At 37.2% G+C, this 24,833-nt stretch overlaps 1 protein-coding gene across 2 annotated transcripts in view; it reads right to left on the bottom strand.

The window, feature by feature from the left end:
* Positions 1-706: 706 nt before the first annotated feature.
* The window catches only part of RECK (reversion inducing cysteine rich protein with kazal motifs), a 43,910-nt gene continuing 19,783 nt past the window's right edge, over positions 707-24,833 (bottom strand). Inside the window, exons 1-16 of one of the 2 annotated variants that reach the window (XM_017738631.1) lie at positions 23,192-23,592; positions 20,945-20,978; positions 19,898-20,095; positions 19,262-19,529; positions 17,631-17,810; positions 16,493-16,705; positions 15,563-15,699; positions 14,946-15,086; positions 12,872-13,060; positions 9,999-10,121; positions 9,337-9,508; positions 7,083-7,275; positions 5,692-5,902; positions 4,374-4,447; positions 2,929-3,084; positions 707-1,953 (exon numbers count right to left, since the gene is read on the bottom strand). In XM_017738631.1, the coding sequence (XP_017594120.1) occupies positions 1,735-1,953; positions 2,929-3,084; positions 4,374-4,447; positions 5,692-5,902; positions 7,083-7,275; positions 9,337-9,508; positions 9,999-10,121; positions 12,872-13,060; positions 14,946-15,086; positions 15,563-15,699; positions 16,493-16,705; positions 17,631-17,810; positions 19,262-19,529; positions 19,898-20,095; position 20,945 (2,475 nt within the window). In that variant the 5' untranslated portion in view covers positions 20,946-20,978; positions 23,192-23,592 and the 3' untranslated portion in view covers positions 707-1,734. Of the gene's footprint in view, positions 1,954-2,928; positions 3,085-4,373; positions 4,448-5,691; positions 5,903-7,082; positions 7,276-9,336; positions 9,509-9,998; positions 10,122-12,871; positions 13,061-14,945; positions 15,087-15,562; positions 15,700-16,492; positions 16,706-17,630; positions 17,811-19,261; positions 19,530-19,897; positions 20,096-20,944; positions 20,979-23,191; positions 23,593-24,833 lie in introns of those variants that run through there. The other variant, XM_008637129.2, reaches the window with a different exon arrangement.

Raw genomic sequence — 24,833 nt, 5'->3', positions numbered from 1 at the left:
ACAAATTCAGGCAACTTCTTTGTTAAAATTTCTCATCACAGAAAATCTTCACAAACATAAAAGTAAATTCACTGTATATTCTATTCCACAGAGGGTATGTTTTTAAAGCTCTTTACTAAGTTTTCCAGTGTGGTACAGATATATACACATACATACATACACACACACGTCTGTGTGTGTGTGTATGTATTTTCTTAAGACATTTACAATTGCTTTCTTTTTAGTAGCCATCAGATTTGCTTCAGCTAAATGCTAAGCAAGCTAACAGGCTACACATTGAAGAGATATTTCCCAATGACTTGGAAAAAATAAACAATCTGAATTGTTTGAAGTTTCTGGGGACATCATCTGAGCCATTTCAGTTCAAAAAGCTTTTCAAAAATGCATTTGTTCTATTTCTGTGTCCAAGTCTAAAGAATCCACATAACAAATTTCAGAAACAGATGGATTATCAACATACTCAAGTTTTTGTTTCAAGACTTAAATGATTATGTGCATGAGTCTTTCTCAAGGTATTTGGCAAGAACACTTTCACCCTTGAGACCCCCTTGACATCTACTTGGGAACATTATCTGCGTGAGTCACACGTGGATGTAAGTGCAGTTAGTTTTAAGTGCTTATTTTGAGAGAAAAAGGAAAATATATGCAGTGTTGCTGAATTCCATAAAATTACATGCATTGTACACAAGGACACATGACACAAGTGTTTATTAAAATAAAAAGCTTTAATACTTTTGCATTTAAAAGATTTAGCAGAAAATAATTGTTACAAACATGCTACAACATATATCTTCAAAAGATTTTCAGTGCTTTCTTTCAAAGTTCAGCGTTTTGGCAAAAATAAGTTTTTCTGTATGTACTTCAAAACTTGGCTATCATAATACTGATATAAAATACTTCATGTAGAGTAAAGTCAGGTGCATAAAATACAATAAGTAATAAAACATACTGTTTGTATAAACATTTAAAGTATAAATTTCATTAGATAACATGCAAATACTGCAATATTTTAAATGGCACTTAAATATAGATACTGAGATTCTTTATAATTTTGCATCCAATATGAGATTCTGAAATGTACAAAACTATAAAAAGAACACATCTCTTCACTGAAGTCAGGTACTAGCATAGAGCTTGATTGTCATTTTACAAGCAGTGAACCCAATGTCCTGCAAGTCTTCCCTAGTCCAAGGAAAGACGTCTACTGAAATAGGCCCAGGGCTAGTTAGTTTTCTTCATAATAAAATATGAAAGCATATTTACATGAGAATAAACTCTTACATTTTTGGTAAGGTAATTAAGTAGCAGCAATCTGTTTCTTCCAAAAATGATGTTTAAAATAGGTGCATGCTTTCGTTGTCACTGATATGCATCTGAATAATATAAAATTAGCATTCTTCAGTAAACTCAAAACACTGTTTAGTTCATTGCTGAAAAAGCCCTATACGATCACTTCTCCTCAAAATCATAAATCCGTAATGTCAGAGCCTTCCAGAGCATATTTATGTTTCCAAGATCCATGGGAAACAATCTAATGGTGCTGAAACAGTCATCTGACTAGTTATGACTAAGAGAATAATCTTTTCACATTATTCAAATACTTCTAGTTCTTCATTGAAAAATATAAGTTCATAAAATCTTGCATGTTTTTTTGTTTTCTGTTTCAGTGATCAACAACTCCAAATGTCCTTCACAATATAAATGCCACAATGCTCATGCATATTTCCCAAGCAGTTATATATAATATATCAATGCTGATGACAAGGTGAATGGAAAGCTTATGAACAGGGAGTGCAGAGCAGGCACCACTTGAGCAGAAGCAGAAGAAATGCTAAATGAAACTTGTACTTGAGATGCAATTAGAGCTGACAGTGGCACGTGTGATGCTAATGTTGGGCTGTCTGAATTGATCAGGGACTCGATCTTTTCTGCTTCTTTATTGCAGGCTTCAATCTAGAGGGGGAAAAAAAGTTATTTTTTCGCTTCTTACCATGTAAAATGCCAGTGCAAAAATACTCCCATAAGCACATAAGGTTTACATAATTTTGCGGAGTACTTGGAAAACACATCAGAGGTCTCATCATAGACTTTGGTACTATGAAAACTCTTGAGGAAGCCCTGAGTAGTAGAAAAGGAAGCTATATACAAGTTATCGTGGGGTGATGTGTTCTGAATGTTGATACCAAAAAGCCCACAGTGAATTATCACTAAAAAAAAGTGCCTCTAAAACTGAGGACTTCCTTCCTGATTGACCAACCCACTTCCTTGAAGTCTGCAACAATGGAAAAATCAAGATTTTCTCCTTACCGGGCTTTTTCTTGCAAATCAGTGAAAACTGATTTTGTTTGTGGGAAAGGAAGAAAAGAATGGAAGTAATAGAACCTGAGAAACCTCAGGTTTCCATTCCCCCACTGACATGATGATAATAATGAATTTCTGTTAGAAAATTTATTTTTTCCACTTTACTTTCCACTGCACCCCAGAAAGGAATTTAGTAGTAAGTCTCTTGAAAAGCATCGGAAGCTGCCTCTGCTGAAGTTTAAACTTGACAAGCTTAATATCTGGAGGTCCAAAGCTTTGAAAGTTGAGGAGTGTCCAGCTCAGCAATGGGTGCCACCAATGAGGTGAGCAGTGGTGGCCTCTGATTTCAGAGTCCTCCTCCCCCCAGGAATCTGACAGCACCTGCTGCAGATGGAGTGAGGGCTGACCAGGCTGGCTGACCTGGCTGGCAAGACTTTCCTTCCTAAGTCCTGGTGACATTTTGGGCTATTTCTGCTAGAGAAGGAGACGGAAGTTGGAGCTGCGTTGGACATAAACAGGGCATGAGCAATCAAAATACCCACAGTGTTAGCTGCCTGAGAAACAAGCACCATCGTAAAAAAGTGAAGCAAATCCATGCTGGGTAAATAAAATAATAACGTCATCTACCTGCAGTGGTTTGGGGTTCTGATCCACAGGAATGATGAGAATCACAATTTCGGATTCTATGCTTAAGTATCCAAACACATCACACTGTGGCACTGACACATGCAGGCGGATTTTTTCAAGTATGTCAAGTACTGTTATTGGCTTTTTATTTGTTACCTGGAAGAAAATAAAGAACTCTGTGGATGATGTGATATTATGGAAGATTCTCCTCCTCAGTTTTAGTAACATGATGTCATGCCAAAAAATGTGTTCCAGCCATTACACTACTCAGTTCAAAACTCTACTCTAAATGCTAGCAAAAGACCTAAGGGATTCAATGCTTTCAAAGCATCATTCTAAAAAATTGTCGATTCTAAAGAAACCTGAAAACCAACCTGTCCAAAAATATAAAAAAAAAAGAAAGAAAGAAAAGAAAAAGAAAAGAAAAGAAAAAGAAAAAGAAAAAGAAAAGAAAAGAAAAGAAAAGAAAAGAAAAGAAAAGAAAAGAAAAAAGAAAAGAGAAAAGAAAAAGAAAAGAAAAAAAGAAAAGAAAAAAAAGAAAAGAAAAGAAAGAAAAGAAAAGAAAAGAAAAGAAAAGAAAAGAAAAGAAAAGAAAAGAAAAGAAAAGAAAAAGAAAAAAAATATTTACTTCTTGTATTAACCATGGTTTTGCTACGTGTTGTCCTCCACCTTTGTGGTTAGTGTGTCTATGTATTGCGTACCTCAAAATAATGTAAATGGTTATGTGCTCCCATGCTGGGACACAAGGGGCAGAGCAGCCCTAGATTTATAGAACTCTAGTATTTGAAGTAGTTTTTTCTCACATGAACCAGCTGTCTGACCTAAAAAAGGCAGACATTACAACCCAGGTATTGATTGGGGTGCTTAGTAGGTGAGAGGAGAGCAGTTATCACCAACTACTTCAATAAGACCAATACATTTCTTTAACTAGAAAGTCTTCTTCTAACAAATGAAAAATTCTTCTTCACAGTCACATGTATGAACTGAGAAGCTGCAGTAGCCACTGTGTCCCTGGTACCATTAGAGACGACAACTGGACAACATTCCAGGATGCAGTCAGGACCTAACAGACACTGTTAACTCAGCAAAATTGGTCAGCACACGCACACAGCACCTACAAACACAAAATCTGAGAGGTGAGCAGTGGAATCATAGATGCTGTTCCCATATAACTTGTCTGCACTGTTACAAGTCATATAAACTACAAACCAGAGTCTGCTTGTTTGTGCCTACTCTAATTCTGTTTTGCTTTGCATTGTAATTCAAGTTATGTCTCAGATAAAGAAATAAAGGAAAGTATAAGCAGCATAAAGAAAAACTCCAACAATCACAAATAACTACTAAAAAATAATGGCTTTTATAACATGTTAACCTTCCAGGAGAAAGTGCACAGTAACTTGACTTTTCATATACCATTTAATATTAGGCATGATTAAACTGTTTACCCTTGCAAAATTATCCAGCTTGTCTTTGTCATATAAGATTCTCAGCATTCCAGCACATAGTGGACAGCAGGCTCCTATGTGAATTAAAAAAATATCAGTAATAAAAACAAGTCGTCTTTTAAATAAGCAGGAGTCAAAATTTGAATACTAACTGAGAATGAAAATAGCAAAACTACCAAAGCAAAATAAATGTTTCAATTTGACAGCAGAATCGCACGTTTTTTTAATATTGGAAACATTTATAATGCAAAATCAGTCACCTTGCAACACACATATACTACGATTAGCATGAAGCAACAAGATGAATTTTCTTTCCTTTTAAGACCCTTCCTTCATTACTGTAAGCTTAAAAAGTGGAGGCACTGTGTGTACCACAAGCCAAGATTTTGTATGGATGCATGCATATTAACTACAGAAATGATGGATTTCAAGAGCTGATATAGCCAGGACATGACAGAAGCATTATGCACATTGCAAGCATTAATTTGTGCAGTTACACCATGTTGGAGCTTAGAATCTTTAGATAACAAGGCAGAAAAACTGCTTGTCTGACAGATGTCGTATTTCTACTGTTTTCCTCACCATGTCAGAAACCAAAGAGATAATATTTCAACTTTCTATCCATGCCTGTGTATTAAATTCACTCTCCAACTTATATGTAATTCACATTCACAGAGTGACTTTTACAGTACTAAATGTTATTACAAAGCATGAAGACCCTTTTTCAAAGGGGGTGAGAAATGAGAAAAATGAATAAAACTCTTTAAGAACAGAGCTTTCCTTGCTCTGTGTATTACCTGTGATTAGTTATTGTTTCATAAAGGAAGCACTTGTGAAAACAATAAAAAACTGGTTCAAACCAGCACACTGCAAAACTACTCCTGCTGTCTTCCACAGTGCTGTGAATACATCTGGTATTTTACTCTGTCTTCGAATTAAATACCGCCCTTCTGGGAACCCTGCGTTGATGACAGCTCAGCATTCCACTGTGGTATCTGTGCTGCTGCTTCCGAAAAATTACTCACCAGATTCCTAGAGGCATCCGACCCTGGACACCACAGACCTCATCTGTTTCTCCCAAACCCATCCCAGTTGCCAGTCTCTAAAGACTGAAGGAGCATGACTCCTAAAGCCAAGGCCCTTCCAATTCAGGTTTACTCATCTGAGTCCTGACAGTGGCTTGTTCTAGCCCTAAGTAGAGTCACTATTCGTGCTTTCTCTTAGTGTAACATTTTAAAGCCTAGGTTTTGTTCCAAGTATCGCCCTATTTATACTCAGAGCCTGGAGACTCTCCCCTCTCTGCAGTGAGCTTCCCCACCTGGCGCAATGACGGGCTTGCAGCCCATGGCAGAGAGCTGGGGACACTTGACGAAGGCGCACTCGGAGTGGAAGCCATAGTCGGAGAGCACGCCCACGGCCTGGCAGGGCCCGTGGTAGTCCACGGCCACGCGGTCGGAGTAGGCGGCACAGACGCTGCCGTAGGTCTCCCCGTTGTGCCCACACACAGGCTCCACCGACCTGCAGAATGGCTGAAACACACACAATACTTGCAACATCAATTCAGCCGTGCTGCAGGAATGTCAGAGCGGTTTCAACATGAGGAAAACCAAAGTTCATGGGAATTCACTGCTAATATTGTCCAATGTTTGAAAAAGGAGGAAATCCAGAGGAAATAACCTGCGAGTTTATGAACAGGCCATAAATGAAAAGGGTAGGTACTTCAAAAAGGTGACAGAGTCTGAGAAATGTACAAGAAAACATGTTTCAGAAACCAACAACTTTTGTTCTGTGCTAATGCTTAAATAAAAGGACCATATTTAAATCAACTTATTAAATCAATGAAAATCATTGTAATTTCACTATACCTTAAAATATTCTATTAATAAAATTAATTTGTTAACAACTCATTAGTAAATTATTAATTCATCTTAAGTGTGGTTTTGTGTGCTTAAAATTTAGTGTGCATGCACATGTATATCTAACACATTATTATATATTTTTATATATTACTTATTTACCTGTATTACTTACATTTGTGTATGTGTTATTGTAAGGTGACAGAAGCAGCTTGTCTAACACCACCGTAGAGAGCGGTGGGATGGAAAAACTAAACCTAATCCTAATCCTTCTCAAGGATTAATATGAAGACTAATCCAATGCAGACTCACTAGGAAAGTATTACAGACTGCCTAGTCTATAAATAGATCCTGAGCAATGAACTTGGTAAACCTGGGGCACAATCACACAAAAAGCTAAAGACTTTCTATGGCTGGGCATAATTTTATATTTAGGCACGTTAAAACTGGTAAGAATTAGCATTTAAGTAACCAAGGAACTGCACTAATTACTGCAAACACACCTTAGTGCAAGCTTTAATAGCTTATATAGGAAGATATAAATATCAAGAGTATGACCCCAAAGAAAGCATAAGTAGAGCTTTTGATTGGTTTTGAGACAACTGTTAACTAAAGCAGAGAAACACTTAACAAAATTCTGAAGATTGTGAGAGTATTTTTTATACTAGTTAAAATTAAAATTTTAAATGACTACTTTCTATTAGAACATTTTATAAGCTATAAACCTCAAACAGAATACTTCAAAAAGACCTAAGCAAACGAACAATATTGAAAAGAAGAAAAATAAAAATTGTTAAGTTGAACACCAAGGAACAAAGAAGATTTGACATTCATTGCTAGAACCACTTCCTACCTGGCATGGTCCTCGGTATGCTAAACTTTTTCCTTTTTGGTACAAAGTACACAAGTTAGTGTATTCCACATTGTCTGTGTCACAAACAGGATCCCGTGTCTGGTCACAATTTAACTGCCTTGGCACACATTCATGCTGGCTACATTCGAACTTCTCAAAACTGGTCAAGCAAACTTGTTTCTTTGGTATGCACCTGCAGAAAGTAATAATAATTTCATATCGTGTCATAGGATTTATTTAAGTCTCAAAATACTCAGGGAAAATATTTACAGTGAAATTTTCTCCAGTGCTTTAGAGCTAACTGTGTTTCAGCAGAGCTGCAGGAAATACAAATGATGAAACACTCTGAATAGGCCCAGTTCAGGTCTCATCACAAACCTGGAACAGTTTCACACCACATTTACTCGATGTGTGTGAACACAACTACAGTTACCACTAACATTTATCTTTTACCAAGTATTTTTCAAGGGATTATTGAGAAAGGCTTGGATAAACTTCTCACCTACTCCCACACTTCATTTTGTAAATGAATATTAAGAACAGCTAGGCTAGAGAAAATATGGAAACAGTGAGCAAGAGGAAAAGATTGTATTGCAGAGGTCTAGTCTCTCCCTTCTCTGAGAAAGGGGTGAAAACAAGACCTACAAGATTATATGGTTTCAATTACAAATATCTAATTGGATTCTAGCTTTGTAGGTTCAAAATATTGGACAACATCCCATCTAGGGGATGACTGCAAACAAACAGAAAAATCTCACATACACACTTCCTTGGCATCGATTCCTTTGCAGCCTTCACAGACAAGTACAGATAGAAATTCTTTCCCCTTTGTGTTAAACATGTACCTTCCATGACCTTATCTGCAAAACATCTGGCATTGGCCCTGCAAGGCCTCCCTGTGCTAGAGAAATGCCAGCCTATGCAGTCTGATGAACAGCCTGATGAAAGGTCTCATGGCCTTTTTGGACAACCCCCTCCTCCTATAAATGACAGCAGTGCTGCTACCACTGGATTATGCACAATGTGTCCTTATTCTCTCTAAGAGCTGCGCTCCCATGCGTTACAGATATGCCTTTAATACTAGGGCAGGCTCGGAAATTCTGAGATTTAAACCCTTCACAAGCAGAATGTAAGATCCTAAACAGATTCCAAGTGCATCGGGGGCATTTTCAGATGAGCATGTTCAATTTGAGCTATATTATCAAACTGACCCAGAAAAATGTATTGTGTACAGTCCTTTACTGAAACTACAAGTTGAGGTTCTGAGCATAATGGTATTTTGAAAAACAGGAAAGCCTCTCTGTACTCTCCAAATTTCAAACAAAAAGTAAAAAATACTTATCCACAATGCAGCTTTGAAATTCCAATTTTGAATGCCATAATGGCTGTTACAGCTACAAAACTACAGTGTTTTCTCAGTATTTTTCTGCATCATGGCATTTTAAGTACAGAAAAAGGAAAAAACCCTAAAACCGCTACAATCAGTTTTCATGAAAGTGCAATATTACACAACTTATTTTGATGGCTTTCTTTCAAAACAGAAAAATGCAGTAATTCAAAGGAGACTGCAGTATTGCACAACACTGAGAAAATTGAAGACAGAGACCAATATTGTGAGCCACAGACTTTGATCTCTGTAAGAAAGGTCAGATTTTCTTTTCGCCTGACACTAGTACAAAGCATATTTTTGTTTTAATGTATTTGTCTATGCAGATTTTGCTTTTCTTGATATTGAAAATCCAGAGATTGTACAGACATAGTTTTCACAAGATTTCAGTCTAAGAAAAAAACTGGTGATTGGTATTTTCCTATTTTAGAGACAAAAAGCACAGATTATTGACTGAATAAGCAAGACTGACTCCAAGTCTTGAATTCTGATGTGGGTCTTCTTTGTAAACTGCTAAAAGAAGGTGTGAAACAAAGTAGTAAAGTGACAGTTATTGCCATTTCGACAAAATTTGCTTCTCCCACTTTTGAAAGTGTACATCAAGTCTCTTTTATGGCTGAACTGAGATCTGCATAATGAATTTAATTGACATAGCACTACAAAAATGGAACCAAAAACTGGCAGTAATTACAGTCCAATATTACTAACTATGATAAATAAAAAGCAGCTACTTCAAACAGTTATTTTTATTGGAATAGCCCCAAAGTAGAATGTTACTACAATATACAACATATTCAAAGAACACATAAATCTGCTTTATAAGTTGATGAAGCCAAAGAAAAGCTTAAAAACATATTCTGCTTTTACCTTTGATTTTTATTACAAGGGTTTGGGTTGCAAGGATCCTTGGAAATACACGATCCGAATTCAAACTGGTTGTCCTGGAGGCCAACGCAGCGAGCTATGCACGCGCTGGGATATGTGCGCCCGTTCTGGCCACAGACTGGGACAAACTGGTCCACACAGTTACAGGGCAAACCTGCAAGAGCAACACACAGAACGGGGACTGGCTGCACACTCACCTTCTATGACACAAGATACACAAAGGGTCACTGAGCATCTCTGCCTTCCAGCAAAGTGCCCTTAGCCCTTTCCTCCCACCTGTCATTTAGCAATGCTGGAGCCCACAGGCACTTACAAGGAGCAGGAAGGGAAGTTTGTGTCTGGCCTCTTTGCTCATTCTACTCAGCTTTCTTTTCCCCTGAACTCCTTATCTCTCATCCCCAGTGTACCCTGTCTCTACTTATTTTTACGTACTACATGCGGTTTTATTTTTCAGTACTGATTTTCTTTTTTAAAGTATGTGCTTTTCCTGCAGTGCAGGTTGGACATGAGAAAAAGAAATAGTTAAAAAAACGTAGTAATAACAAATTATCAGGTGTTTTCCATTAATACTGTAGAAAGAATTTAGTTGATAATCCCTGCTCTAAAAATACTCAACTTACAGTTTTCATGGTTTGCAAAGTTACCTGTAAACTTCCGACGTTCGTCCTCTGAACTGTGCTCAGTTAGACACTGACGTGTAGAACAAATCAAGTTTCCAGCAAAACAGGAACAGACATTGCAATCTATATTAAAGGATGTTCCATGGCCTTAAAATAAATTAAGTAAATACATACAATTAATGCAAATACACCAGAAGACTACATATTCATATATACTACACAGAAATTGCATTCTCATTAACTGTTTCTGTAATTTCCCTTATTCAATATATTTTCCCACTGAAACTTCCATCTTTTTTCTTTTTTTTTTTTAGATTTCAAGTTTTGCTTTATTCACTTAAAGGGAAAGTCTGTTCACATGTGGTTTTGATTAATTAGTTAACCTGGGAAGCAAGCACTTTGTCCTTTCAAAGCCTGTATAAATTAGGTTTTCTGTTGTATTTTTTTAAAGAACAATAAATTCTGGCTAGCATGTTTCATGTTTTCTTAAAGGTAAAGCTTTTGTAAAGACACATTCTTCTCCTAAATTAAATTTACCTAGGACTGCTAAAGTTCTAGACATAGTCTCACACAAAGCACATTCGTGTTTGTCAAGAGGTAAAAGTGCCAATGCTTCATTCCAGCCCTCATTGGATTGGAACGTATTTTATAAGTCAGTAACATTTTTACACCTGAATCTAAGAATCAAACTGCAAACTTAGGGGATTCTTCTTCAATTTAGCAACTCCAGTTCAGTTTTTTGAACTGTCCATATGACTGCCCTTCACTGTGATGTATGTTTTGTATAAAATCAATTCATGTTGATGAGAGAGTCTGATCTATCCATAACCAAACTGGTTATCAAAGACTACCAACAAATACATAGCTCCTGAGGAAGACATAATAGTAATCATGCCTTACAAAATAAGGTAATTCCCTCTAATCTTTCTTCAAGAGATTGAGATTGAAAATTAGAATTTTTGATAAAACATTGCATAGGCACAAGGAAACCCCTCAGCACTGGAGTAATTCAGAAGAGGTGCTCAGAGACAAATGAGGGCAGAACAAGAGGCGGTGAGAAAGCCTCTGTAGCACAAGAACCTCACTACACCACAGTACTACTCAAAGGACCAAGGAATTTGCCAGCAGGGAAGAAGAGGTTAGATGGTAATGCCAAACACAGGATCTCAGGTACCCGATCTTCAGAGTATGTGACTTAGGATCCACCTGAAAACTTTACAAGGCTATTGTCTTTCACTGTCAAAGAGTGCACACAGCAACCTGTCCTTATCAGTAATCATTTCATTAGCTGGAGTCAACTCACAACACAAAAAACCCCAGCATAATTTAAAATATTCAGTGTTGTTCTCTTTATAGAGATTGGTTTAAAAAAAAACAGTCCAGATTTTATGTCCAACTGATACAGAAACCAATTAAATATAGTTATTGCAAAATGTTTACATGGTGACCATGAACTTTTAATTCTTTGTTTTCAATGCATTGCCTAACAGATTTGGAACCTAGTAATTTTTATCTTTTATTACATAAAACCTTAATCGCCACAAACACTTCATGAGTCACTGGCAAATGAGAGGAACCTGTCTGGTTTTGGGGTTGTGGTAATTTGTTTGCTTGTTTTTAAATGGACAGCACTTATTGAATACCTACAGCTGGGTAGGTATTCCACACATATTGTTGAATGGTTATCAGAACAAGTGAGGGCTGTACACTGTGCAACCATAAAATACAAATACAGCATCAGATATTTTTGTGATTATTTTCACCAGTAGTCTGAACAACTGCAAGTTTTCTTGGACAGAATGGTCCATAAAAAGTTACAGTCACCATTTAAAACCTGTATTTGCTAACAACTGTATCTTAAAAGTATCTACTTTCTCCAGATACTTTCTACAACTGTCCACCAAATATATTGTTAATGTTAAGATGTTTTCAGTGTTCTGCTTCCATGAACAAATAGTACCAATTTTGGAAAAAAAAAAGGAAAGAAAAAAATTAATCCTTATTACCTATGCCAAATTTAACTCTACACAGAGAGCTGCCATGGTGAGGAAGACTTTAAAGAATCACAGTGTTCAATACACCTTTATCATCATTATGTTGCTTACATGTTTATTTTTAGGCATATGTTAGCCCCATTGATGAATATCTTAAACTGTAATTCTTATTTAATGTTGAGATTGTGCAAAACTTACTAGGGGATGTTTAGTGGAAGGACCAAAGATAAGGAAAAGGAGGAATTAAGACGAATCAAGCAGGAAAATGTGTAGAAAAGCAAAGGGAAGAGGGGAAAAAGGGAATGGTTCAGTGTTGACAGGCAGCTGGACAGTCTGTCTTTCTCACTGAACCCTGCACTTGATCACCACAACCTATCCTACATTTTTATCCAATCCTATCTTTAATCTTTTAAGGTGTGTGCTTCCTACTCTGAGTATGTGCATGAGTACTAACAAACCTTAAGCTGGATGAACCAATAAGTAGGGTAAGAGGTCTTTGTGCCAACCACTGGAGTGGAAACACAGACCTTGGGAGTTCATGGGTCCAGATGCCACAAGCCACTGGAAGGAAGAAAAAATACCCCCCAACAAATCCAAAACAACCCCCCCAAACCATTTGGAGCTAGTAAAGAAACCACCCCATGCTAAAAAGAAATGGTGTACTGAGAATACCCTTCACACAGGACTGTGATTGATTGAGACAGACACAGTTCAGTACCGATTTCAACAATGGAAGCCCCCAGCACATGTAAGACTTAACCCAGTATTAAATATAGGGATGTAATCATCAGCTTTTGTATTTTCTGGTAAACTCTGAATTCAGACCCTCTGTGTCTTTTCACATAGCTCAAAATTCATTAGGTAAGGAGCACGTGCTGGATACATCACTGCTCTATTACTTACTTTTTCTTTGTCCTCCAACAATGCATGATTTCTGGAGGTCAACACAATGCATTTCCATACAGTTCTCCAGCAATCCACTGTGTCCACAGGTACAAATCTTGTAACACCCAACATCACCAGCTGAGGATGGAACTTGGATAAGTGTGCCTTGACGGACAATAAAATCGGAGGCTTCTCCCAGTTTGCAGCCTGCATACAAGGAAAAATTTTAGCTCGTAAGTAGTGAACACATGGGCGAGTGCCATTACTGAAATTAATTACTACTCTGACTTGCAAAAAACATAAGGTGTTCTTGAGCAGCCTTACTCTTGCCCTTAAAACAAATTCATCCATTTCACAGAGGCAACAAGTAGTAAAAATAGAAGATACTTGATCGAGACAAAGTTCTGAAGTACCTGTAAAGATGTTACTTTTGAGAAATAGACTTGAAATTCCAGTAATTCTCAAATGTTTTAATTTTTCAGCTCTGCAGTAGTATGAAACATGTTATATGTCAAATACTGCACATGCTTCACTCTCTCCAATACAGGATTTGAATTAAAGGGTCTCACAAGCAAAGCCCAGTCATTCCCCTCTCTCACATATTTTATTGTGCCTTTCTTCCCTACTTGTACCTCCTAAATGAACACTGAAGGATTCTTACAAGTAGATGTGAAGAGGGAAGAAAGGGAGAAAAAGCAGGAAAAGTGGATTTAAAAAAGAAAGAATGGAAAAGAAAAGAAAATGGTTTTTAAAATTGCAAGGAAAAATAATAAAATAAATAACAGATTGAACTAACCCTACAAGAGGTGAACTGCAACAAGCCCCCTGAAACTTTCAGCCAATAAAAAGACTGAATTAAAACACCAAAGTAACTTTCCGACCTTCAGAGGAAGCAAATTATCTCTTCAAAAGCTCTGCGTGAGCTTGTTTTCAGATGACTTTGAATGACTTTTGTGGCAAGTGAAGGCAATATAAGCTCTATAGTAATAAGGCTCAGCTTTCCAGGAAAACAAAAATATTTTGTAAGGGTCATAGAAGCATAACCAAAACAATATCCCTAGGCTCACGCAAAGAATGAGCTGAAGCCTATCCTCACTTTTAAAAGAGCACAAGTAGAGCAGATGTATGAGTGAAGCAAAACCCAGCTTTCCTCCTTTTAATTAGGAACCACTGGGGAAACGGCTGATCAGCCACAGAACTGCTGGAAGAAAAGAGGCTCGGGGAACTGATATTAGACAGCTGTGGCAATGTTCTCTATCACCTCCTCTAGAAAGGAGGCTGATCCATGCAATTCAGTGTAAAAATCAGTGTTGCTCTCACTTGCTCAGTCACACACATGCTCAAGTGGTCACCAAATGCACACTTTCTGCTCTGCTTCAAGAAGCACAGCTGACCCCTTGAGTGACTGAATGACAGCTTCTGCTTTAAAGGAAAGGGAAAAACTACCAGTGCCCAGGGCAGAACAATGAGGGGGTTGTAGAAGCTGGACATTTCAGAGCCTCACACCTCTTTTGGTAGGTTTGATCCTTGTTATTAACACCACACAACCCTGCCATTTCAAAGTTAGGTACCTGAAACTTGTTCTGCATGAGGCTCTCTCCCCAGTCAGCTCACGTTTACACACGGTGCAGAGGTTAGACAACACCAGTGTTCTAAAAGAGCAGGTCCCAAATGACCATGAATGCCTTTCTGGTGAGGTGCAACCACATTAAAAGTGTCACTGAAGGGAGCAGAAGCAGAAGCGCCGTTGGCTGCATGTCCAGACGTGTTTGGTGGGAAGGGCTGGCCATCGGGTCAGTGGGAGGGGAGCTGTGGCACTGTGCATCTCTTGGTTCCCCTTGGTTGTATTCCTCTCTTTTTGTTATCTCTCTTTTCATCATCAGAGCCATCACAACTATTATTATTAACTTTATTTCAGTGACTAAACTGCTCCTCCCCAGGCCAGAGGGGGAAGTGAGCGAGGGCTGTGTGGTACTCAGGTGCCAGCTGGGTTAAACTGTGGCACAGCAATCCACTTTAAAACCTTCAACAACATTTCAATGACATATATTGACCAGCAAAGTCCAGTAAAGAGAAGCCCAAAAAACCTTACCTGGCACACACAAATATGGAAGACACAGCTCTCCAGACTGACATCCTTTTCTATTTACTTCACATAGCTGATTAGCTGCACATGGATTTGGATTACATGGATGCGTAACATCTTCTACAATGTTGCCTAAAGAACTTGGGCCTGAAAATAGAATATATATCATCTATACTGATTTTAATGAGGTTTAATTTTCTTCAGCTAAGCATGGCATTTCTTATGTCCAGTAAAATAATGTTTTTGACAATTCTGTGAATTTTTTTTACTTTAATTATAGATGTAGAAGGTTGATATGACCAGGTAGTTAATGTATTTCAATAGTTTAATCCTCAGTCCTGGAAATAATGACCCAGATGATCCTTCACATGCAAAATGTATTTCCTCTATCTTGTCTGCCCAATAATTTTCTTGCCACATATGCCCAATACAAGAAGGAATAGAAGCAATGAACTATGGCAACTTCAAAATTCCAATTTTCTCTAATACACTAAATAACATGCCACAAATTCAATACAACTTTCTTAAAAAAAAAAAAAAAAAAAGAAGATTATTTAAAGTAATGACAAGCATTTAAAGTCTCCTGGTTTCTAATTGTGCTGCACAGGTATGTTACTACTTACTCAGGTAAGTATCCAAAGGTATACAGTTCTCCAGGTCATCTGTTGGAGACAAGAGCTCACAAATACTCTCAGCTGAGTGGCCTTCAGGGAATTTATTATGATCTCCACACTTCTTCAGTATTTCCACACAATCTGATCTACAGATAAATAAAGAGACAGAACTTCATGAAGACTACTTGAAGAAAAAAGGTCTTGTATGAAAAAGATTTCTCTCTATGTTATTCCCTTCCCTGAATCCACAACTCTCCCGATCTGCCTCATAGCAGAGTGTTTATATATATATATATATATATACACACACACACACACACATATATATATATACATATGCTATATTTTACATAGGAGGGAGGAATAAATTTGTGACACAAAGACAGAAACTACTGCTGACACTACTCCTCTTTGACTTTGGGCTTGGTGATCTTCATTTTCTGTGGCATCATATGCATGCGTCTTCCAAGACCAAGCATTTCCTTGATTTACTGATGTCTAATATGGGTTGAACTCTACCTCACTACCTGCACTACTAACTGCTCTTTTTTCTATCCAATCCCCAATTTAAAAATTTATTAAAAAAAAATAAACCTTAATTTTTTTCAGACCTTTCTGTCAGCTGAAAGCCATCAGTAGATCCCAAAACCAAAAAGAGGAAAGGTTTAAGACACCACAGAGAGCCAAAAATACCTTTCAATAAACCTTTTTTATCCCACTTTACAATGCAAGCATATACATCCATCTCATTAATAGGCAAATACCTTCATTTACAGCGATGGAGATTCAAGCAATGGCAACCATGCAATTTCATATTCCTTCCATGTTTGCCTTGCTATGTTTTCCTAACAGAGCAAACATAGTCCTAAAGCTTTTTCATTTTCATTAAAATCCTTAGTAGAACCTCTAAATTGCTTTTTGTTTTCCCCAAGTACTTACTTGCAGATAATACTTCCTCTAGATTTGCTGTGACAAGGTTTAATCTGCAGGGAACAGGCAATTGCCTTCCACATTTCTGGTTGGCATTTTTTAATATCAAGCACAGGAATATTTATGAATGGCATCTTAATACTCCCTTTTTCCCATAGCTTCATGTCATTCATGGCTCCCTGGTCTGACTGAGTATTGCAGCTTCTAAAAAGTTCTGTTGGTCTTAAAAGAAGAAGGTAAGATATAGCATGTATAAAAGAAAAAGAATGTACCACACATTTTTCCATTTCCTAATTCCATAAGAATTGTACATCCTTCATATGGCTTGATTCTTGTGATATACAAGAAATTAATCCCTCCCACAGTTAAACAAGATCGGAATCAATTTGAAATCTGTTTTTGAGGAAGACAAGCTCTTTAAGACTCAAGGCTGAAACTCCCTTCTCACCTCTATCTCTTAAGATCAAATGTCACTTAAATATTTCTTACCTGAAGTTGACTTAAGAGCAAATATCTTAGATAGCCCAAATATATATGTAAATGTTTCTTGGTGAATCACTAATGCAAGTTGATTTATCATTTATATTTAGCCAGGCTTGGGATACTACTAAAAAAAAAAAAAAAAAAAAAAAAAGCCAGTGATCTCTAACAGCTAACAAAATTTAGATTTTTTTTTTAAACTCCAATTGTAACCTTGCAATTACTTTCAGACACCACTTTTAAATAATCTTGTCCTATAGAGTACAAACCCACAGAAACATCTCTGTAAGAAAGGGATTCTGAAAATGAGTAACATGTAAATTTAACAAACACTTTTACCTTATTTATAACACACAACATTCCAGTAACCATGACTTACTTGTCTATACAGTAAGACAGAGGAATATGTAGAGATAATAATACACTGTGACATTTTACAAGTTCATGGGTTAACTTTTATTCTTATAAGTTTTGTTACATCTGTTGCTAAATACATTTCCAAAAGTTCATTCTAAAGAAAAACTACTTATTTTCAAATTAACTGAAACCATATTTGCAGAAAGAAAGCTACATACAATCTCAAAATAAGTCTGAAAAACATTTCATTTTATTTTTGAAATCAAAGCATAGGAATTCCTTTATAAAATATTCAGTGTCTCTCTCCTACCTGTTATTAAAATTAGTGCAGTAAGTAAGATTTCTACAGCCCAGCTGACAAGGTTCTCGTACATCTGCTAAACAGGTCAACATGGAAACTTCAACTGCATTATACTCACAAAAGCGATCAAATTCTTGCCAGCTCTGTGAATTGCCCCAGCTCGTGCTATAAAGTTTAGTGCAGAGCTCTCTGAAAACAAACAAACAAACAAATACAGAGATGAAGAAAACAAAATTAAAAGAACAACAATTCAGATATAGCCCATCACTTCTTTGCAGCTCACAATAGCCTCCAGTCACCGCAGAGGATTGTGTTAGAGCCCACAAAGTCTGCAAGGGTACCCAAAATAGCCCATTTTGCTTAAGAATGTCAGCAAAACTTTAAGGTAGTAAGACTGAAAGACTTCAGGATATAAAACTGCAATAGCCAATAAAAATGTAACAGCTGGAAAGCTGAACTTACAACTCTGAGGTGAAAACTATCCCAGCTAATTTTACTTGTAATAAATCTAAGTTGACATCACAATGAACAACTTCTAATCCCATCCTTCAGCTTCAAATCACACTTTCTCCTCCTACAGAAATGACTGTCAAACAAAAATGCATTCCTTCTTTTGCCCTGATGTTTGAAACAGGGATACTGTTTGCTGCTTTTGTTTGAGATGTTTCTTGGTGTCAGCAATACGCAGCTCACTTTGTTCACAGCAATATCCTACAAGCTACAACTGTTCCCATCCCAAGGTATGGAACGACACTGTACTATTAGATACAGTACTTTCTTGCCTATTGAAAACTTGAGAGAAGGATCCATTTTTAGAACTCATTGTCAAAGCATGGAACTAAAAGGTACTTTTATCAGCTTCCTGTGCTACCACGTTCTAAGAAATAATGTAACTCCAGGGCTCTACTACTAAACTCATTAAAGATCCAGCTGCATTCAGGAGCTGTTGTTACTGGAAACTTTGATATAAAAGGAAATAACAGCTCAAAAATGTTTGTGACTTATTTATACATATTGATGCATTTAAAATGCAATCATCATCTATTTTTAAAGTGGACAGAAAACCACCCTAGACTAAAAATGCCTCAATAATTTGCAAGCATGCAACAATTTGCTGAAAACCTTTGTTTTTCTAAATGCCAGAATAGTTAGTTCCCTTATTTAATTACTAAATAACCTAAGTTATTTTTCACTGACAAAAACCAGAAGAGCATCGTATAAGGAATACTGCTAAGGTTTTAACATGAAGCAACCAGGCACTTGAGAGTTTGTGCAGTTCATTGTCCTCTAGTCTCTCTTTAGCATCTTGTTAAGACCTCTTAACCAGAGGCTGCAATATTGGCTATTATGACCACAAGTATGGTACAGGTTTCATTAAATTACTGTGTCTGCTATAGTAAGCCAGTGCTAAGTGTGAGAAAAGGTTGATTCCTGTTATCAAACAGTATGTTTTAAGATACAAAGTATGGGACAGAATAGATTACCCAACAGATTACGATCTGATTACCTAAACCTGTATTTTTTCTAAGAATTCCAGAACTTTTTATTTGATGTATGTAGCAAGATTCAAGCGAAGGCCTGAAATAAGACAAATTCTTAAGTACTTTTACAATTGGAAATGAGGTTAGAGAGATACTGACCTACATGTGGAAGAATTTGCTTTGGAACAGCAATGGAGCTTAGCTCCATCAAGGCCCGTTGAAGGTGGGGGGTGCACAGTGACTCCTGGGTGAACAGATCTGGAACTCTCAAGAAAACATTGCCAAAGTGGGTCCTGAGGGAGAGGCATGGTTTTACAGCCTTCTATAAGTCCATCAACAATTTCAAGCTCAGTTTTCATTGACATAAGAATTCTTTTACAAGCAGCCTGACAGGCATAGTCTTCTGCTCTATCACAGCAATACAAACCTGTTAACAGAATAGTTAATGGTCAAGCACAAAACAACATTGAAGATGTACAACATAACAGCCCTGAGAAATAAAAGTGCTGTAAGGTGGATTCTTCTCCTCTGAAGAACCTCAAATAACATTCTCCTAAACACATACAGAAACAACTCTGGAAAAAAACTACAAAACCAATATATAAAAATAAAAAGTAAGTAAAAATCAATAAAGCACCTAAACCCAAAAGTTATCATTATATAAATTCATACAATTACAGTAGTACAATTTATACAACAGCCTTCTACAATAACAGATTTTATATAAAACTTATATGAAGTACGTTTTTAGTATCTTCTATAACTTTCAGTAAAGAAGGATTTATTTGTACTTACTGTCTGTAGGGTTTCTCATTGGATATGACTGTGTGTAGTTATTCACGCAGTGTATAAGCTGAGGGCTAATAGATGCACAGTAATTTTCAACTGCTTTAATTTGTGAAGGACCAGGAGAGGAGTCTGTCCGAAAAATTGCTTGGCAATATTCCCGGCAGTTGGTGTGGTGACCCGCATAGCTGCAACAGACTGACCCCACTGGGGAAGCAAACAAACAAACAAACAAAACAAACAAACAACAGAAAATCTATGGGTTCCTGTGCAGAGAAAGGACGAGATGAGCATGTCTGTACAACACAAGGATGCTCAAGGAAAAAAAAAAAAAAAAAGAAATTCTACGTGCTATTGAAATATCTCTGTCTAGAGAATGACTGGAAATATCTGTAACTAGCCAAACTACATTTGTTTGTCTGGCAGGAGAAAAAAGTCAGTACTAAAGCTGCCTTGAACTCAAGTTCAAGACATGAGCAAGCCAGCTGAATCTCATTTTCAGCTGTTTTGTTCTTACTTTAGGTAACCAGACGTGTCCAATAATTGAATTATTACAGAAATACTACTAATAAACAAACAAACAAGAGTAGTATCATTCAAAAAACCCAGACAGACGGTACTGCGATTCACCCAATTTTGCTGTGTTGTTAAATACATATAGTAGTTCTTGAGAACAACTTCTGCTAGAATTAATTCTGAGACACTGATTTCATTTTATATAAACATATATCAGGCAACAGAACACTTGCAGGGTTCTTAAAAATTTCAACTACGCATTTAATTTTGCTACTTAGCATGCATCAAATGAACAAGCAGAAGAAAAAGATGACAGAAAAGACTAATAGAGATACACAAATTAAGAACTGATATTAACTATACTAGCAGCCCCGATTCCTTTATTACTTGAGTAAGGCAATTTACTCATATGGTTTTTCCTTATATGGATCTGAAATCTATGTGTTTGTGTATATGCTCACCCACAGAACCTCCTATAGTTTAGACAAAAAATGAATGATACAAAAGAAAAGCAAACCAAACTATTTGTTATATACTTACTTTCATTTCTGTTAATACAACTAAAGAGAGCATTCTGAAATCAAAACAAAAGCAGTGTTACAAGCCAGAAAACTTCAAATAAATATTTAAGTATCCAGTCATTTGTTATAATGAGCCAATAAATCTTTGGTATTATTTGCTTCCATTAGATTGCATTAAAACAAAACCACTATACAAACAGCGAAACCAGGAAATTAAAAGATCAAGGGTCACCAAAGTTCTGTGTGCACTCATAACAAAATAGATAAATATTCAAGCAAACAAGTAAATTGGAAGACTTTCCTGGACTAACTTAGAAACAGGGTAAACTGCTATAATAAAAAAAGTCCCAACATTTTGGGACACCCTAAGGGCAATGATTTTAAAGATTCTATGTAGAAAAAAAGAATTCTGCACAGATGGATACATGCAGATAGTATATCTCAACAAAAGAACTCCACGACAACAAACCTTAAAAGCTAAAGCATGCAACCAACTCCCTCAAACTGCAGCTGAAAGGCACAGCTGGGGGATTTACATGCTAAATGACAGAAGAAGGAAAACACACACACCCTGCTTGTTTGTTTCAGAGGTCTCTAATCTGCAGATCAGTCATGGAATGCTTTGGGTTGGAGGGGACCTTAAGATTCATGTACTCACAACCCCCTGCCACGGGCAGAGACACCTTCCACTAGAACAGGTTGCTCAGAGCCCCATCCAACCTGGCCTTGAACACTTTCAGGGATGGGGCATCATCCACAGCTTCTCTGGGCAACTTGTCCCAGTGCCTCACGACCCTCATCATAAAAAATTTCTTCATTGTATCTGGTTTAAAACTACCCTCTTTAAGTTTACAGTCATTAACCTGTGTCCTATAGTGACAAGCCCTGCCAAAAAGTTTATTCCCAGCTTTCTTGTAGGCCCCCTCTGGGCACCAGAAGGTGCTATAAGGTATCCCTGTATCCTTTTGCTCTCCAGACTCTCTCAGCCTGTCTTCACAGTAGGGGTGCTCCATCTCTCTTTGTGGCTCTCCTCTGGACTCATTCCAACAGGTCCACATCTTTCCTGTGCTGAGGACTCCACACCTGGATGCAGCACTCCAGGTGAGGTCTCACCAGAGCAGAGGGGCAGAATCCCCTTCCTCACAACTACTGAACTCTTGCCAAAACAACCACAGTCTTCCCCACACTGAGTAAGCACACTTCCCATTAAAAAAAATGGATACTGAATATAAGCTGTCTGGAACTCTACGAAAAGATGAAGTCATGAGGTTAAAATTCCAAAACGTAGTTGCCAATTATAAAGACTTTAAAATTATATGATTGTGAAAAAAGAGAAATTTTGTAGGAACCCAGAGTGCCGAGAGGATTTCTCTGCCTGTTTTTAAGGGTTCTTACCCCCCTGAACAACACTGTTTTAGCCTCCAACCTTGGAAAAAATTACCAACGATCAGACAGGAACTAGAAAATACAGTGGTGTGAATTAGGTGATAGACTACTATGTAAGATTGTCACAGGGTGAAAAATTTAGAGGTTTTGGGCTTCTCTTTGTAGTAAATAGGTAAGAGTAAAAAATATAAAAATGGAGAATTGTTGTTGTTCTCTAAACCTCCTTCTCCTTCTTCTACTACTCCATGTTCTGCAGTAAAAGTAGTTTGCAATGATTGGATAGAGAATTCCGCAGTTCCTGCCCGTGTTACTGAATAATTGGTAGGAAAGTGAAAATAATGTACATTTTTAGTAACCATTGGTTAAATTACCTTTAAAAGGCTGAGTAAATCTTGATAATTAGAGACTTCACTCCTGCTTTCTGTGCTCTATGCTGTACCTGGGTCACGCTAGTGGCTCTGTTCCTCTGATAAGACTTAATAAACAACTATCTGGCAGCATTGAAACTCAAGGAAAAGTCTCAGTTTATCCTTGAAACTCCTTGCAAGGACTTTTAGAAAATTTTCTCCCATCAGGAGGGATTTGATTTATGGCACGGTTCAGTGTCAAAATTTCAACCTTCTCCACATCTAACTTCTACAACTGTCAGAACACCAGATTATAAAACATGATCAAATACATTAATATAGTGACAAAACACAATCCCCATCCTCATAAAATGCCTGATCTCCATTTCCCCTATCCCTATAATTACACAAATTTGTATTTCACACAGAAGAGAGTACCTAGAGAAGAAAACAGAAACACCATCAGAATGATCCCAAATAATGTGGGATTAAAGTCTTGCTTCAATACAGGAAAGCCCCAGATGTGCTCCTACCTCTAAGACAAGGAAGAGAGCTCAAAATGCAGACCTAGTTTAAGCTCAGTAGTTCACCAGATTCTTCATCTATCTCAGTTACTAGTTATTCACTGCATTGCAGAGAAGTGGGTATCCCAAATAATCTTTGGGCTATTTTTTGTGAAAATCTGTATTGCTGCAAACAGATGAAAATACAAACGTGTTAGGAATTAACTTGATGATTTTATTTTTCCTTTTGTCTTAGATATTGCTTAGTGTGCAGGAATTTGTTCTTCATTCATATTTTCTACTTGCTTTCTTCTGAACACAAGATTTTAAACAGGACAGTCCCAATACTGTAATGAGCAGCATCAAATTGCTTCTGTTAACACTCAGAAATTAATTTAAACCTTGGGTAAGCCATGGCAGATGCGGCAATGAAAGACCCTAAGAGAATAAACAAATCTAACTTGAAAATATAAGTTATTTTTCCACAAAAAGCAAATATTTATAATTCTAGTGATCACAAATACAGCCACAGGTCTATTGGTACACCTCACACAAAAACTGATAAATCTGCCTTACATAAAATAAAGCCCCAAATCTCATAAACTAGCGATTCAGACATTTTATTTTCATCCCAAAAATATCCTCTACAATATTTCAGTTCTTTCTTCCCAAAAGCACAGATACTGCATTATTTCTCTCAGACTAAGATGAATTTGCAGCAACATTCTTCATTCCAGCAGCAAGTTTTCATCTGATTAACTTTAGACATTCCCCTCTTTCCTGTACATGAACCAAGTCCTGTTACCCATCCATCTCTGTAACACAGATGAGGGACAAGAGAAAATGGAAAAAGAACAGAGAGATGCGGTCACCATCCTACATCTGTAAAGAACAGATTTATACTGTTGCCTAAAGGCTCATGACATTTTTGTAGCACCATATATCCTTCTCTGTGGATGCCAGGCAAAGGTTACCAGAAAGGCCCTGTTCTGATGTGGCCACCTGGTTGCTTTGGGACCTACCACACACATCATCACTCTGCCCCAAAACTGACTATTCTCAGAAGCTGTTGAAAATGAGACTTCTCCGCACCCACCCTGCACTGGAAGGTGGCACACAAACCAGCCAGGCAGAATGAACACCATAACTTTATTAATTAATGCACCGGGACAGTGGAGGCTGCAGGAAAGTCTAAAGTCTGTCTGTCATGATGATACCCAAGTACTTGACCATACTCTTAGCACAAACAGTACTCAGAACCATATGCTAATGCTGCAATGAACTCAGATAAAAACTGTCATGTTATTTAAAAGTTGAATGATACAAAAAAGTGATTCTAAAGAAGTTCATGGATAATAGTGTCTTGCCCTGCTCAGGGGACATAGAAGAAAGGAGAATTTTGAGAAGATTATGGTATCTACTAATGTCCCTCCTCTAAAGAAGGGCTCAAATTGAGACAAAATTATCTTCTCACAGCTATTTTGCACATGAATTTTAATACAGGCAAGAAGTCCTAACCTGGTAATAAATCTTTCTGTATTTTGAAACTACAATTCCATGGACTGCTGAATCGCTGTAATAATCCTCCTATTTCTGTTAAGAGGAGGTGGTCTGGCTTCTCTTTTCCACCTTGTCCCTGTTCCCAGTTGTATAGTCTTGTGTATGCCCTTAC

This window comes from Corvus brachyrhynchos, unplaced genomic scaffold, assembly GCF_000691975.1.
Source record: "Corvus brachyrhynchos isolate BGI_N302 unplaced genomic scaffold, ASM69197v1 scaffold146, whole genome shotgun sequence".
In the NCBI taxonomy this organism is placed as follows: Eukaryota; Metazoa; Chordata; class Aves; order Passeriformes; family Corvidae; genus Corvus; species Corvus brachyrhynchos.
Note: the sequence above shows the minus strand (reverse complement) of the source record. Positions and strands in the feature narration are given on the sequence as shown.